The 15561-nt window shown below is 44.7% G+C and overlaps 5 protein-coding genes across 5 annotated transcripts; 1 reads left to right on the top strand and 4 right to left on the bottom strand.

Moving 5' to 3' along the window:
• Positions 1-344: 344 nt before the first annotated feature.
• Positions 345-2217, bottom strand: N7462_000184 (indoleamine 2,3-dioxygenase family protein; the record flags this gene model as incomplete). Its single annotated transcript, XM_057071910.1, has 5 exons — positions 345-560; positions 637-882; positions 1021-1181; positions 1261-1577; positions 1724-2217. The coding sequence occupies 5 exons, from the start codon at positions 2215-2217 to the stop codon at positions 345-347; spliced, it is 1434 nt and encodes a 477-aa protein (XP_056938440.1).
• Positions 2218-5195: 2978 nt separating this feature from the next.
• N7462_000183 (aminotransferase class I/II-fold pyridoxal phosphate-dependent enzyme) lies at positions 5196-6660 on the bottom strand (the record flags this gene model as incomplete). The annotated part of the gene is made up of 3 exons (XM_057071909.1): positions 5196-5564; positions 5631-5773; positions 5892-6660. 3 exons carry the CDS (start codon positions 6658-6660, stop codon positions 5196-5198), a joined length of 1281 nt encoding a protein of 426 aa, XP_056938439.1.
• Positions 6661-9266: 2606 nt separating this feature from the next.
• Positions 9267-10223, bottom strand: N7462_000182 (alcohol dehydrogenase catalytic domain-containing protein; the record flags this gene model as incomplete). Its single annotated transcript, XM_057071908.1, has 2 exons — positions 9267-10136; positions 10200-10223. 2 exons carry the CDS (start codon positions 10221-10223, stop codon positions 9267-9269), a joined length of 894 nt encoding a protein of 297 aa, XP_056938438.1.
• A 726-nt stretch (positions 10224-10949) lies between these two features.
• Positions 10950-12653, top strand: N7462_000181 (MFS transporter; the record flags this gene model as incomplete). Its single annotated transcript, XM_057071907.1, has 3 exons — positions 10950-11463; positions 11530-11640; positions 11704-12653. The coding sequence occupies 3 exons, from the start codon at positions 10950-10952 to the stop codon at positions 12651-12653; spliced, it is 1575 nt and encodes a 524-aa protein (XP_056938437.1).
• Positions 12654-14183: 1530 nt separating this feature from the next.
• Positions 14184-15113, bottom strand: N7462_000180 (uncharacterized protein; the record flags this gene model as incomplete). The annotated part of the gene is made up of 3 exons (XM_057071906.1): positions 14184-14606; positions 14904-14978; positions 15000-15113. The coding sequence occupies 3 exons, from the start codon at positions 15111-15113 to the stop codon at positions 14184-14186; spliced, it is 612 nt and encodes a 203-aa protein (XP_056938436.1).
• Between the last annotated feature and the right edge of the window lie 448 nt (positions 15114-15561).

Genomic DNA, 15561 nt, shown 5'->3' with positions numbered 1-15561 from the left:
CGAGGCGGAGCCCTTCCCCACTGATAAGACTTTGCGAAATACCAGGCTCTGTGGGCGACTTGTGTCTGTGTATCTGATCGGTTGTCTTCAACATAGCATGTCTGTGGAACCCAGTTTGAATCTATACCAGTGGTGCCATGTGATCTCCGGTGTTCTACAGCCGAGAAATCCCAACACTGTTGCCTCCCCCTTAGGAGTGAAACAAGTGCAATGCAGGATTTATTAGTGCAACTCAGTAAATTCAATTCATGGAAACCGTATCTAAATATAATGCTCGACAAACCTCGGTCCCGTTTTATGTGCAAGAGAAACAACAGTGTAAGCTAATTAAGCGCAGAGAATATCTAAACCCCGCGCTCCTGGCACCACCGCTCTACCTCCTTCGCCAGCTTCTCCCTCTGGTCGCGTACAAGCTCCATCATTGGTTCCACCTGCTTCCGGTGCGAAGCGATCACATCCTCATGTCCGTTCACGATGGCGGCGCCCTCCTTAGGGGCCAAGAAGGTATCGTAGATGGAGACCATGAGGTCCATGACAGCGGACAATTGGTTGGGCAGCCACTGTGCAGGTATAAATGTCAGCTGATGATCATTTGAATCCACAGAGTGCTGAAATCGAAAATTCTCGCTCACTCACCGTAACGATGGGACTGCCGCCAGTAGCAGTCGGGTGCGGTGTCCGACGGATGATATACTCGCGGGCAAACAGCCAGTGGCGCCAACGGAAGCTGCGGACGTGATTCAGGGTGCGGAGGAAAAGGACAGCGGTCTCAGAATCTTGGACGGCATAATCGCGCACGCCAATATTCTCAGCCTTCTCGCGGACGTAGGTCAAAAACTCGCGATGCGGCAGGGGCCGATAGGCTCGGAATTCGTGCAGAATCTTAGTCAGGGGGTAGAGGGCATTGGGATCTGACAGAGGTGATCAAGGAGAGGGATCTGTAGGCATGGAGTGGTTAGAGATATGGATTCTGGATGAGACGATAAGGAGAAAGATGAAGCGGGTGAAGTTGTTTCTTACAATGCTGTCATTGGCACCACTCTCGCCACGGAAGAAGAGGGGCTTGTTGTCTTCAACACCCTCGTAGACCACGCCGTTCGGAAACATGGACTGCGATGTGATACCAAAGATAAAGACTCGGAAGGAGAGGTACTCAGAGGGCTTGGAGTTACCCCACATATCTAGGAAAGATCTTAGCGCCGCTTGATTGTGGAAAACGGATTGATGTCGGATAGACAAGGGCGGGTGGAAGTAACATACCTTCCATGGAGGCCTCGATCTTCTCCATGGCATTCAGGATCTCACGGAAGCCATCATTGACTTCCGAACGAGAGCCATGCTGCTCGAGTGTGTCAACGACTCGGAGTGCTCCGGCGATGAGAGCACCAGACTGCTTGACCATATCAACATGGGTCAAGATAAAGCCAGCCTCTGAGCTTTTCGGGTCATGGCCACGCTCAAATGCGCGCACGAGACGAAGATTGGAGTACTCATCCAGTCCCTTGGAAGGATCATCCAGGTGGTAGTTGAAAAGCGCATAGGAAGCAGCATAGGACATGAAGGGGGGAAGATCCAGACTATATCAAAGTTAATATGTTTCAAAGGGGCATGTACAGTACCCAGCGATGGTTTGGGTGAGTGATTGGATCTTTGGATCATATACGAACGAATAAGGGAAAGAGGAGGATGAGGAATCAGGAAGATGTTAGGGTAAGCAACATACATCTGAGCACAACGGTACATGGGGCGAGCAACAGCCTTAGGTAGGACATCTCGACCAAGGCCGTAACCCTGGTCGGGGTTTTTGCACCAGTTCTCCCAGCAAGGCTCGAGCAGATATGAGGAGGCCAGGAAGGTATAGTCTCGGAAGACCGCGGTAAGAGTGAAGCGGTCCGGGGAACCGTCAGGCATGACAAGCTTTTCGACCTCGTCGGTCAGGTCAGGGAGTTCGGCCTCGGTAGCATGACCAAGCTCGTAGGTCGCCAGGAGACCAGGCTTCCCATCGAGCTTGACAACGGGTAGACGGTCAAGGAGAGATACAAGGGGCTTGAAAGCTTCAGGCAGATGCACAGGGGCAGTGGCATAGGGCAAGAAGCCGGTGGATGTAGTGATGGTGAAGGGGTCCAGGGCATGAGAGAGGGTGGAAGGGTCATCATGAACGTGGGGGAACTTCTTCAAAGTAGTTGGAGATGGGTAAGGGACTTGTGTACGAGTCATGATGGAAAAAAGGGGGGTTGAAAAGTATTGAAAGGAAAAAGAAGAAGGTTGAGGGGATGGGTAATAGTCTGAGGGCTTGGTGTGGAAGGAGTATAAAGGGCCTTGAACCAAGTCAGGAACCAGGAAACCAAAGAAAATGAGCCAAAAAAGATAAGAGAAGATTTTGGCCTTCCTATGAGATGAGAAATAGAATGGAAAGAAGGATGGGTTGGGCGGGTGAGAAGCCCATTCTTATAACATTCAGAGGCCGGAATTGATACCGGCCTCAAGTCCACCATTACGAAAGATAATGCAGCTAGTCGTGGATCCGGTGAAATCAGGAATTTTTATCCTAAACAGGCTTCCAGTTACATCTTTTATATATTTATCCTACTTCTATGATGATCCATGGTCAAAATAAAGTGTTTCATGTCTACATTGTCATTTCAGATGCTCTATACAAACGAGCAGTAAAGAAGGGCAGCCAGAGGTCACGGGAACGCGCTAGGCCCATTCCAGTCATGAAGAAGAGAGCCGCGCCACCAATTTTTTGTGAAGCATCGAGTAATTATTGAAGAATGAGTATGCTTCAATTGGCCTATGAACTCGATTGTATTAGGAATATGCCTTGATTACCTTGAATAATGACGATCAGGGGCCATTTTCTTTTGTTGGCACCTCTATATTCCACCCAGTGCCAAGGCTGGCAGGAAAATAACACAAGCTGATTCGCCGATAGTGTCAAATTAAACTTTCCTAGTGTCCAGAGGCCGGAATTCAGCCGGCCTCCGAGAGTAGCCGGCCATTTGCAAGGTGCTTCAATGTCGGCCCGATTTGATACTCCACACTCAAACTGTGCGACAGCAAACCTCTTTCATTTGGATTTATCTCGGCTTCTGGACCATATGTGATTATGTGTCTTTCCACCGTTTTATGTTGGATTGTAATATGTCTTCTATTTTCTCGCATATATACCAGAAAATGTGCCACAACGCTTAACGTACTCTTTCCCTTCTAGTGCTCACCCCCTCGCCACTTTTGCTTTCTAGATATCTTCAAGGGCTATGAACCCGACCCGGCCGACCATGCTATCCGGCTGGGTTTCGGGCCTAATCCTTAGGCCTAGTGTTACGCGCTGCTAACTTGTTAACTTAAAATGTGCGTTATCGTAGCGTACCTCTCTCCTAAGCTCCGACGATCTATCTCGCAATCGTACCGTTGCCTGCTCTGGCCTTACACGGGCTCGGATCTTTAGAGTAGACCGAAGACGTATGCAGTTGAAGGGCGCCTAGTTAGTCGACGAAGTAGTTATATGGTAACTACTAAGTGCTCCTCCTAGCTGTGGGTGTATCCTTATATTGTACTGTGATAAGATCAAGTAACTAAAGATAGTCGATTGGTAGGCCTCAAGTAACAATGAGTAAATCAACGCAAAGAACAAAATACAGGTGGGTGAACGAGTGTCCTTATATATCCAGTCCTTCCTATCTCAGGATATGCTCGGAGTCTACCCCAGGCTATGTCCCGATCATATCCATCGCTATGATATCCTACCCTTGGCTATGATATCACGTGATCTCAGGTGTTACTGCCTGAGTCCCCCTGGCTCTTGTCGTTCGACAAGGTTCCTGTCACCGCCTTGTTGCAGAACCGATTGGTTCAGGCGTAGCCATATTTGGCACCCTAGCAGTGTCGGTCTTCCAAAATAAGTGGCTTGCGAAGATTGACAGAACGGCTTTGCTCATGTCTGCATGCTGGAGCCTTGGCTTTTGGGTGTGAATTAGATCCAAAAGAGTGGATGCTATTTTATCATTTCAGTGTTTGAACCACTGAGCTTGTTCTATTTAAAGTCTAGTGAATCGGCTTATTCTGACCTTCTCCTTAACGACACACATTGCGGACTGTATCAAGACCACGTGGCTCGTTATTCTTAAAATGTGCTTAAAGCGGACCCGAAATATATTCAAGCTTCGACAGACTTTGGTAAGTCTTGATACCTTATATTTTGCAGTATTCAAGTTATAATTATTATTATAAGTCATGAATCACCTTTACTGATATAAGGTTAGGCGACATGAGCTACGCACTCCCCGCACTCCAGGTAATATTTTGTATCCTAGTTAAGGAAAAAGGGTTGTTACTTATCATTAGTCTTTTACTGAAGCTGCAGGGAGTGAGTCGCTTTCTAAATATGTCTTATAGCTGGAAATGCCTAGCTCTATCTGCATAGGATCTCTTATCAGACGATAGCAAGTATAAGGCTACAGTGGCAGACTAGATTAGTGCAAGAAGCGAGTAAATATTATTTATTTAGGAATCTATTTGAATCAATCTAAAGAGAATTTCGGTGTTCTCTAACCAGAAATTGCCCTCTGATTATGCATCAACCAAAGAATGTCTGCTGCCCACTTGCATGTATTCCACCTCGTGCCTAAGTCTTTCAATAGATCATATACCCAGTCTCGGTGAATTCTGTGTTTTATCTCCAGGCCGGCAATGAGTAGAAACCAAGCAAATCCCAAAGTGGCATCAGAGGGATACCGCTCGTGGATAGTATAGCAAATGCCAAAAAGATCCGACAGAGCCTGATCGTGACCATCTATGGGAACAACACGATACCGAAAGAGACGGCAAATAAGAAGGATCACCCACCATAATACTAATCTGCCGGCGTGTGGCCTTTAAGTACGGCTGACCGGACGGGGAGCCCTGATTTCCACACCCTATGGTCGTATGTATTTTTATTAACAGAAAAAGGTAGTATATAGTCAAACCGAAAATTTATGATGGAAGTTGAGAAGAATCTACAGCATACCTGCTGAGAGCCAACCGTGGATCCGCTAGTCTCTGCCTCTAATCCCTTTCAACCACCCAACATGGGCATCTTCGATCATATACTACTGTGATCCCTGCTTATGAGCATACGGCAATGGAGTGTCACTAACTCGATCCCTTTATAGTAGTAAATGCATTTCCAGACGAACCAAGGAGCACAACTACTAAAGCCGAGCCCCGCTTCCTCGACTTTGCTCTCCAGCCCATCTCATTACTGTATCCACCAGAATCTTGATTTCCTCCGGTGTATTATGAACATGAATGACTACTCGCACGCGCTCTGCTGACCTGGAGACCACTGGATGCTGCAAGGAAACAGTACTGAGTCCTTTCTTTTTCAAAAACTCGGCCAGTTCAACACACCGACCCGGCCTTGGAATAAGTGGAATAATAGGAGCGATAAATGGAGTATTGTACCAGTCACCTGTGTTGAGAAGTCGTAGATGGCCAGACTCAGAGACATTTTGCCACTGTTCATGTCTATGGAAGATGTCATAGAAACACCGTATGTTTTCCTGGAGGCGGTCTCTTCTCTGTAAAGGTGACACGGGATTAGCGTTTGATAGTAATATCCCTTGCAACCATAGGTATAGACTCACCTGTTGGCCGTCTTTACTAGCAAGAATCTTGTACGCTGATCTGACAGTTGCTAGGTTTAGAAATGGTGGAGCAGTCGTGTAAATGAAATTTCTCGCGTAGTTAATAAGCATTTCTTTCACGAGGGGATTGCAGAGAACAATTGCTAGAAGACATATCAATGTTAACTCTGAATCTAGAAACATAAAGCACTATTTTCTCGGAGAGAGAGTTAAAGCTATAGAATTTGGGTAGGAAATACCGATGGAAGCTCACATACGTACCTCCAACTGAGCCTAGCGCTTTTCCACATGTGTGGAGTCGTAAAGCAAAATGTTGCTCAAGACCTAAGGCAGATATGTATCCCGCGCCATTTGGTCCAACTAATCCGTTCGAATGAGCCTCGTCGATAGTGAAGAGAAAATTCCCATGAGTCAAAGATTTTTGAACCACTTGAATAAACTCGTGCGCGGGAGCCATATCTCCATCCAAGCTGTAAAAAGATTCGAGAGCAATGAATACTGTTCGCGTGCCATTCTGAATCATAGAGGACACGGTCTTTATCGCCTCAAGAAGCTCAGATAAAGAGGCAGGATCATTATGCGCAAATGATCTCACGATCGATGCTCTGGATTGTTTGATTCCATCATGGACACTGGCATGGACCAAAGAATCGTAAATAATCGCATCGCCGATCTGAGGCAGAGTACTGAAAATGGCAACATTGGCGGCGTAGCCTGAGTTGAAGAACAATGCATCCTCCGCGTTATGAAACTGCGCCAGATCTCTCTCTAACTCAACCATGTAATTGGTTGATCCACCATTGAGTCGGCACGCACCAGAACCAATCAAAGAGTCGGGATTTCTTTCAAGCTCTTTGAGCAGCTCTGTTCGCAATGCACCGGAGGTGAGAAGGGAGAGGCTGTCATTGGAATTGAAATCAATACAATTTATCTGCTGATTTGCCAAAGGTAGACCCCAATACTGTCCTTCGTGGCGACGCTTCTCGAGAGCAGCTCGTAGACCCTGTTCAAAAGGGGAAGGTAGAGTCATTCTCGGTGAGGTGGGGTTCCAAGCTGTGATTTCGTACAAGTGGTAGGTATTTGGAACCCAAAATATCTTATATTAAGAGTTGATTGAGGACCTGAACAAAATTGTGGGATGATGTGTGATGTAAGCTGGTCTTAAAGTACTGCTTGGTCGGAACTGCTTTAGTAGCCAAAGCACACTCTATTCATGCTGATAAATAGAGTCGGATCAACAGTTTAAACTGCCTTTATGGGCATACAGGTGAAGGGGCGCATAGTTACACCGACTGTTCCTAGCCGACTTGAGGTTGTCAATATTGAAACCAATTGGTCTCAAAGCCACTTTATTCTTACACATTACAATACCAAGGGCCCAAACCAGTAAGATCCCTAAATTATGATGTAGACATGGCCAGTAAAGTCCGTTAGACCCACCGCCACTAAGTCCACCTGTAAATCCAAAGCAAGGAGACTTCCTAAGAGCTATAGGTAAGAAATTTACTTTTGGAATAAAATAAAACATGAGATATTCGTCATTGTTGCAGCAATCCCTTACTTTCATCAGCATACACAGTATTTGCAGAGGAACTCAATCTTATATAAAGGTGGCTATCATCGATTCTAAGTTATATCATTGGTGAATCTTACATTACATATTCATGGCCATTCTCGTAGCTGAAGTGACATGCAGAAGCTAGGTTTAGGTTAGAAGGATTCGTTTCTCGGGTGTCAACACAACTTAGATTATACAACGCAGATACCGAATGTTAGTCTGCTTGACGTTGAGTCCATCAATAAGTTTGAAACCCCATCAATTTTCCACCGCTAGAAGGGCATATGTTGAGTTCTCAAAAGCAGCCAGTAAGGGGTATCCCGCCTAAGATCATATCAGAACTTGCATTTCAATTGCTTGGAATCGGATGTGGATACTTCAGATTATATATGCATTGTTTAACAGGATTAGTATGCACAAGATACTTATTTCTGCTAGTATTGTTGGTAAATCATGACCGGGCATATCTGTTCATTTGTGACTAACTTCCGCCACATCTGATGGCTTAAATATAGAGTGCAAATATTCCAGAAGATTCAAGATCAACAGGCAACAGAAAATCTACTCATTCTAGAAATATGTGGGAACTGATTTCCATTATCTTCATCCCGAACCTATGATCTAACTGAGTTAGGCCTACTACGCGGTTTCTGCAAGCGCCGGGAAGTTGGCTTGTGAGAGAACTTCACATAACTTGGGCACTGTTGAAAGATAATGCCACCGCACACTTAGGAAACGCTGTTGTGTGTCTCACTGCTCGACTCATGACCTCTCCACGGGCCCCAATACAATATCTGGAGATTATCCCGCCGTTTGCTCTCGCTACAATCGTATTTGCTTATGTCTTCGACATTGCCAATCAAATCACATCAATAGAAGAAGATGCCATCAATAAGCCCTTACGACCAATCCCCACTGGGCTCCTCACCAAAGGCGAAGCATCCCGACGCTGGGTTCTCAGTTGGTCTCTGTCCGCTGTTGTGGTTTTATGTATTTCAGGATGCGACGCAGCTGTGTATTTGGTCATCTGGCAGATCTGGGTGGCACTGCATTATGTCTGGCCCAGATGCAATCACTGGTTTATGCGCAACGCTTTCACTGCCGTGGGAGTAACAATTCAACTGAAGCTGCTCGATGCCGTAATAACCCATGCAGTCCCGACAGTTCAAAAGGCTGCCCACCTCGATATCTTGCTATTTATATGGTTTGCTTTTACCATACATATTCAGGAATTTCATGACGTGGAAGGTGACCGCCAACAAAAGCGACAAACATTGCCGTTGATTTTAACGCCGAAGGCAGTAGACCTTCTGCGGGCAGGCACGGCACTTTTCATCATCACCGAAGCATGCGTGGGTCTCCTTGTGAGAATTTCGCTTCTTCTTCCTGCTCCCTCCTTGTTGAGAATTTCTATAGGAGTCGTCCACTTGGTCTTTGCAACGATACTAGCCACGCGCTTGGTGCTAAGCTCCTCGAAAGAGATGGATCATATTACCTACCATTATTACTACTTTTCAGCAACATATACTATGGTTTTCTTTCATGCGCAAACGGTTCAAGTGAATGAGTCTGTTTTCTGACTGAAATTCCAGTTTCCTTTTTTTATTTTTTGGCAGGAAATTGTTTATCAACAATCGCATCAAAACAATTCAATCATCTTTCGCGATCTTCCAATTACTCGTACTACTAAGCACCCATTTCTAGGAACTACATTTTGGCATCCGAAATGGCAGCTATCTTAGGTTCCTCATTTAAGTTTCAGCCCCTGTTATATTTTAAATGCTTTCCACCTAGAATCAAGAGCAAGCATGGCATGTTTCAACAAAGGTTGATTATGACACAAAGCGTATGACCATGCGTCCTTCTGATACTTTCCCTTGCTTCATCAAAGACACCATCTCATTTATGTCTTCCAACTTAAAGGTCCTATGGTTGATATGAGGAGTTATGCCCCTTCGGAGGGAGAAGTTGACACAACGTTGAACTCCAGCTTGGCCAGGAATTCTCGAACCAATTATGCTGAAAAATCATTAGTATACGCACTAGCTTTTCAGTTCTTTTAATTTATAAAAGATGATTCACCTGTTACACCTCGCGGTAATTTGCATGGCAGGAATTGGAATAGGATCTTTAGGGAGCCCAACAGCAATGATTCTCCCCAATGGTGCAATGCAATAAAATGCAGTTTGATAGGCAATGGCAGCTCCGGTTGTAACAAGGATCACATCAGCTCCATGCCCACCGTTCAGCTTTTTAAATTGAACCTGGGTTTCTTTGAAGCCAAGATCCTTGATATTTAGCGTCTTGTCGACCGCATTTGGCCCTTCGACGGCTCTCAACTGCTCATCATGCAAATCAAGAGCAATTACTTTGGCTCCCAGGGCAGACGCGTACTGCACTGCCAACTGGCCAAGACCGCCCGCGCCAATGACGGCCAGGCTTTCTCCCGGTGCTAACTTTGCACGCTCTATAGCATCCCATACAGTAATCCCAGCACAGAATATTGGCGACAATCGAGCTATCTTGTCTCCCACCTTCTCATTGTCTTTGTATAAGTCATCGTCCGGAACGACCACAGCACTAGCAGCATCCATCGTGCAGTATTCCGCAAAAAATCCCGGGGAAAATATCCCTTGGATTTTCATCCTAGAACAGAACTCAGGGCCAATCCATCTACATTCATAGCACTCAAGGCACATTTGATGGTAAGGAGCAGTACCCACGAGGTGGCCGACTTTGAAACCGAAAGCGTCCGCCTCAAGTCCTAGCTCTTGAACAATGCCAACTGCTTCATGACCTATGATGAGCGGGAATTGTTCACGTCCATAATCTCCGTTCAGCACACCGATATCGGTATCACAGAGGGAGGCTGCAAGAACTTTGACGAGGAGTTGTCGCGGCCCCACTGTGGGCATGGCGACTTCCTCGATCATGACTGGTTGCTTGGCCTAGAACGAGGTTAGTGAATGGTCAGTCTAACTTGTACTTTGAAAATAAAATACCTTACTTACTTCTCGGCAAACAGCAGCCCTCATTGTTTTTGTAGTCATGATCAGAAATATGGATAGGCCGTGCGCGGGAGCCCAGGATATATATCATTGATCATGAATGTTATAAGTCTGAGATCGTTGATTCCCCCCACCCTTTTTTTGTTTCTGGCACCAGGGACACGGCTAGAGTATGAAGTTGCTCGAACTAGACAATGCGGTGTAGCATCTATTCAGATAATACGAAATTCATGAGATTAATCACTTTGGGAGGATTGATTATGCTCCTCCGTAAAGAATATATAAATGTCGATTCATGCAAGGAGTTTCTCATTTTCTCCTTGCATTAAACATTTCTGCATATTTAAAGTTCTCGGCAGGATCGAGTATGTTGTGACACCAGAATTTCCTTGCTAATAACTGGAAAGTTGACAAAATGGACTGCACCAGGCGAGGAGGTTTTTCTTGAATCTAGCCTTTCAACAATTATTAGGAAACCGATTTTACATCCAGCAACAAATCGGATGTGCATTGCCGACTCTATCCTGTCATTGAGTTCAACTGGATTTTTTCAACTATCGTGATTTGCGCTCACCAGTCTTTTCCTCTTTCTAGTCGCACTAGAAAGGTGAGATTGGTTGAGATTCGTATTTGTCTTCCAAAATTCTGAACGCTGATCATTGTTTTACTCCGATAGCCTTTGTTGATGAGACTCAACATAGCTGACACCTACTTTATCCTTTCTCAATCCCCGCGTTGCAATAAAAAAAGGTCATGGAGAAAGACAGGGACAGCAAGATTCCATACCGGCAGCTTATTTTCGATCAAGGAGTGGTCACTGAGGAGATTGTCAACCACCAATATAGAGGTACAGGAACAATTGAAGACCCATATCTTGTGAACTGGATTGCAAACGATCCTCGGAATCCTAAAGAGTTTTCTGCCTTTTCTAGATGGGCATACACTGCGTTGATGGCTTTGGCCACGCTTGAAGTGTCATTAGCCTCGTCGGCTTATACTGGAGGAGAGCTCGAGGTTATGAAAGAGTTCCAAATCAGTTCTGAGGTTGCAAATCTGGGAGTTTCTGTGTTCTTGCTTGGTTTCGCAATTGGACCTCTATTCTGGGCACCTATGAGTGAGCTTTATGGACGACAAATATTGTTTTTCGTGAGCTTTTCCGGCTTCACTATTTTAAGCGCGGCAATACCAGGGTCAAAAAATCCTTGGTCATTGATCATCCTTCGATTTCTCGCCGCCTGTTTTGGATCATCGCTACTTACCAATGCCGGTGATTTTATACCTCACAAATTGTGTTCGTTTATTTTCCCCTTTCTATGGCTAATTAGCATAATAGGCGGTGTTATTGCAGATATGTTTTCAGCGACAGAGAGATGCTTGGCAATGAGTTTGTTTGCTAATGCAGCATTTTGTGGTCCTGTGCTTGGTCCAATAATTGGTGGTTTCTGTAAGTATATTGGCTTCCACCGAGATATCTCGAGTCTTGAAATTTGAACTGATCGTCCTTCAGTGGGGATGAATGCCGGTTGGAGATGGGTTATGGGTCTCCTGGCTGCTGTCTCTGGTGTCCTCTTCATCACCTGCTGTTTACTTGTGCCAGAAACATATATGCCTATTCTTCTCCAACGGAGGGCCAGAAGGCTTTCGAAAATCTCCGGCAAAGTATACAGAAGTGAGTTTGAGGTACAACAAGGTAAAATAAGTGCAAAAATCGCATTTAAAACCGTATTATGTCGGCCATTTATTTTGCTGCTGTGTGAGCCGATCGTGTTGCTTTTGTCCATCTATATTGCCACTATCTACGGAACATTGTACATGATGTTTGGTGCCTTCCAGATCGTTTTCCAAGATGAGCGTCAATGGAACCAGGGATTGTCCGGCCTGGCATTGCTGGGACTCTTAGTTGGTGTACTCTGTGCTCTCGGATTCACCATCTTTGACAATAAACGCTATACCAAGATACAGGAGATGCACAATGGTTTTGCGCCACCGGAGGCGAGACTTCTACCCTGTCTAATTGGCGCTATAGTACTGCCTATCAGTCTTTTCGCGTTTGCCTGGACTACCTTTCAATCCATTCATTGGATTGTCGGTATTATTGCCATAGCTCCCTTTGGGTTTGGGATGGTCATCTTGTACCTGTCAATCACCAATTATCTGATTGATTCTTACACAATATTTGCAGCTTCCGCACTGGCAGCCAATTCAATCCTTCGATCTTTTATCGGCGCAGCCTTTCCATTGTTCACCGTCACCATGTACGATAACCTGGGAGTTCATTGGGCATCTAGCGTACCAGCTTTCTTAGCATTGGCGTGCGCTCCCTTTCCATTTTTGATTTCCAAGTACGGTCAAAGTATCCGAAAAAAGTGCAAACATGCAGCCGACTCGGAAGCATTGATACGAAAGTTTCCAGAGCAGACACCTCTACAAATTTCCCACGCCAACGAGAGTACTTGAACGGTTATCATGGCAAGAAAAACTTGGATCTGCTTACTACAAGAACAACCTTTCTGTACCTATTATTATTACTTTTTCGAGTTTTTTTCTTTGAATCTACAGTATGAGATACTGAAAGCATGTACTTTATTGCAGGTATTAGGAATTTAATGATTCATTGAATATCATGCATGTTACATAAAGTACGCATCTGCCTGAGGTCAGCATTTATTTATTTATCATAGTGAAATAAGAGAAAAGAAACAAGGATAGCTTATGCTGTATGAAGACCGCTGGATATACTGGTGCATTCCCGTTATCCATGGCGGGTGTCCCGGGAGTAACGCCCTATATATATCATAACATTCGCCTATTCACCTGTATCGTTCTCGAGTAATTGCGCCGGTGCGCTTGATGTCCCGAGGTCAAGGCTGGGTATCAGCGTCATGTATGCTTGTTACTATCTGCTGGGCTTATCGTAAGAAACCCTCGCTTATCTGGTCTCTTACCTTAACGGTGGAAGGGCAATTCAAGCTTAATGAGGACGTATGGGGCCCGAGGTGGTGTTTCATTACCAGAACTTTATTATGGGTACTATAAAGTCAGATTTTAGTGGTCATTATTAGTTAAGAGTCTCCACATAAGATGCTAGTATTCTAACTCGAATTTCTCTTTACCTAGGAGAAAAGAAAGAGCATGGTGATATCGGCGGAGTAATTCTTGATAAAGAAAATAATTAAAAAACAAAAACATACAACAGTCAGAATTGGCTGGTGATCCCCCATCCAACCAATAACTCACCGGCGTGTGGCTTCAGTACGGCTAAGCGGACGGGAAGCCTTGTTCTCAACAGCCTATGGTCAGATGAACTCGATGCTCCTAAAAAATAACTTATATTCTGTAAGCTAGTCCTGTATTCAAAATAGCGTATAAAGCTAGGTTGGACGAGAAAGGTGACTGGACAGTCATAGCATAGAGAGTAAGAGTAATTCGGAGGGTGAATCGATTCGTAGCTCACGCAACGGGTATTCGACGAGTTAATAGGAACTGGAACATAGCAAGGCAAGCACTGGCGTGTTTCGGATATAGGAGTGAAGAAAGAAACTAGAAAGCTGAACGTAAAGGGAGCAGTGCTTCCGGTGAGAATCTTGTCCTCATCGAGCTGTGCCATTCTTTAGGTCTAGGATCGCGACAGAGAGAGTCGATCCTTGCACTTAGTAATCGGTGAGACAGAAAGCGGGGCAGATCGGGACCTGTTTCCTTCTTACGGAGACGCCTTTCACTGCGATGGAACGTTCTATTGGGAAGACCGGCATAGTCGAAGGTGGACGTGGGGCCTAAGTGGGTGTTCTCTTTGTTTTGTGCCTAATTTATTCAAGATTTCATATTGTTCTCATGATGTATGGATTTGAATCTTGCGCCCTGTGCTCGATCCTTAGTCACCAGTCATACTGGCCTAATCCTTTTGTAGAACATTGAAACAAAATAAAAATTGCGTTGCCTTGATTTCAATGATATATATGGATAGCTTCTGGCTATAATAGACTTTTGCTAAGTCTTCAATCCATGTCTGTCCTGAGCATATCGGCGCAGGCACATTTCATCTTCAACAGCCTCGTTGCACTGGTTGTATTGACGGTCATTCAAATGTGAGTCTCTAAAATAACGCAGAAGATGCTTTTGGCGAGAGTAGTGTTTCATTCCGTAGCATTGAAAAAATTCAAATTGTTTGGTATTTTCTCTCGTTGGAGCTTCTGCGCTCGATGTTCTTTCCTCTGTTGACAAAGAGAGCGCTCCGGTGACATTGCGGAACGAAATATTGCGCATAATTGTCCGATTCCTCGTGAAAGTCGCTTGTTTCGTATATTGTCGACCTCGGCGTGGACCCCCTTCGAGAATATCGCAATATATCCGAACAGCCTCAACAGCCTCGTTTCGACGAGTCCACTCTACCTTTATAGATAGAGTCGTCGGCTAGGTTGTTAATTTTTCTAGCAGAAATATTTGCTTCGGGAGCATATATTCTTCCGTAAGAAGTATCTCTTTTGTTTCTTGTTTATAGATTGCACTTCCAGCGAGTTACCTTTCGATATTAATAACAGCCTATTAGCTATCAAATTCTTCCCGCACACGCTTCCGAAGGTCGTAAAGTAGTCTATTACGCGTATTTATAATATTCTTTTTCAACTAGTTAAGCCTTTAGAGCTAAGTTGCACTCTTTTTCTTGCTTCGCTGAAGCTTTTCGGAAAATATATCTCGTTTTTCAATTACTTCCTTAAGCTCGGAAACTTCCTCGACGCTTGCCTTTTGGTTATCGGTTAGCTCACGAGGCCTCCGCGTATCTATCTACCTGCCTATCCTAGTAACCGCACGCATTATCGCAGAATCAGGCTCTAAGCCCCGTATTAAAGACTGCATATCCGTGCTAATACGCCGCGGTAGGTAGTGATTAAGGAAAGTCCGAATATCGATATATTTCATAATCAAGTTCTATTATACGTCACTAACAAGCCCTACGAAAGTTAGTCTCTAAACATTAATCCTCTGCTAACCTTTATCCTAAATATCAGGTATAAGAAAACGTACTACTTTCGTTCAAGATAGTGCCGCCGCCGTATCTAAAGCGATACGTGAATAGACACTATTTAAAGCTAGTAATTTCCCCGAACGTTTGAAATTAGCTGGATAGTGAAATTTTCGAGATAGGTTGATCACGATAGTATTTTATTAGGCCTTTAATTCCTTCAACTTTGTAGAACATATAATTCTCAGACTTTTCAGGCTTTAGTAGTATCTCTATCTACTACCGATCACCCTCCAAAAATAGACGCCTTAGGTCGCCTATAGAGCGGATCCTAGGAGCGCGGAAGGCGTTAGCTATTAAAATAGCTACTAAATTAGCCCCTAAAACCTGAAATAATAAACTCTA

This window comes from Penicillium macrosclerotiorum, assembly GCF_028827735.1.
Source record: "Penicillium macrosclerotiorum strain IBT 26536 chromosome Unknown utg000001l_segment0_segment0, whole genome shotgun sequence".
Lineage (NCBI taxonomy): Eukaryota > Fungi > Ascomycota > Eurotiomycetes > Eurotiales > Aspergillaceae > Penicillium > Penicillium macrosclerotiorum.
This window is presented reverse-complemented; position numbering and strand designations above follow the sequence as displayed.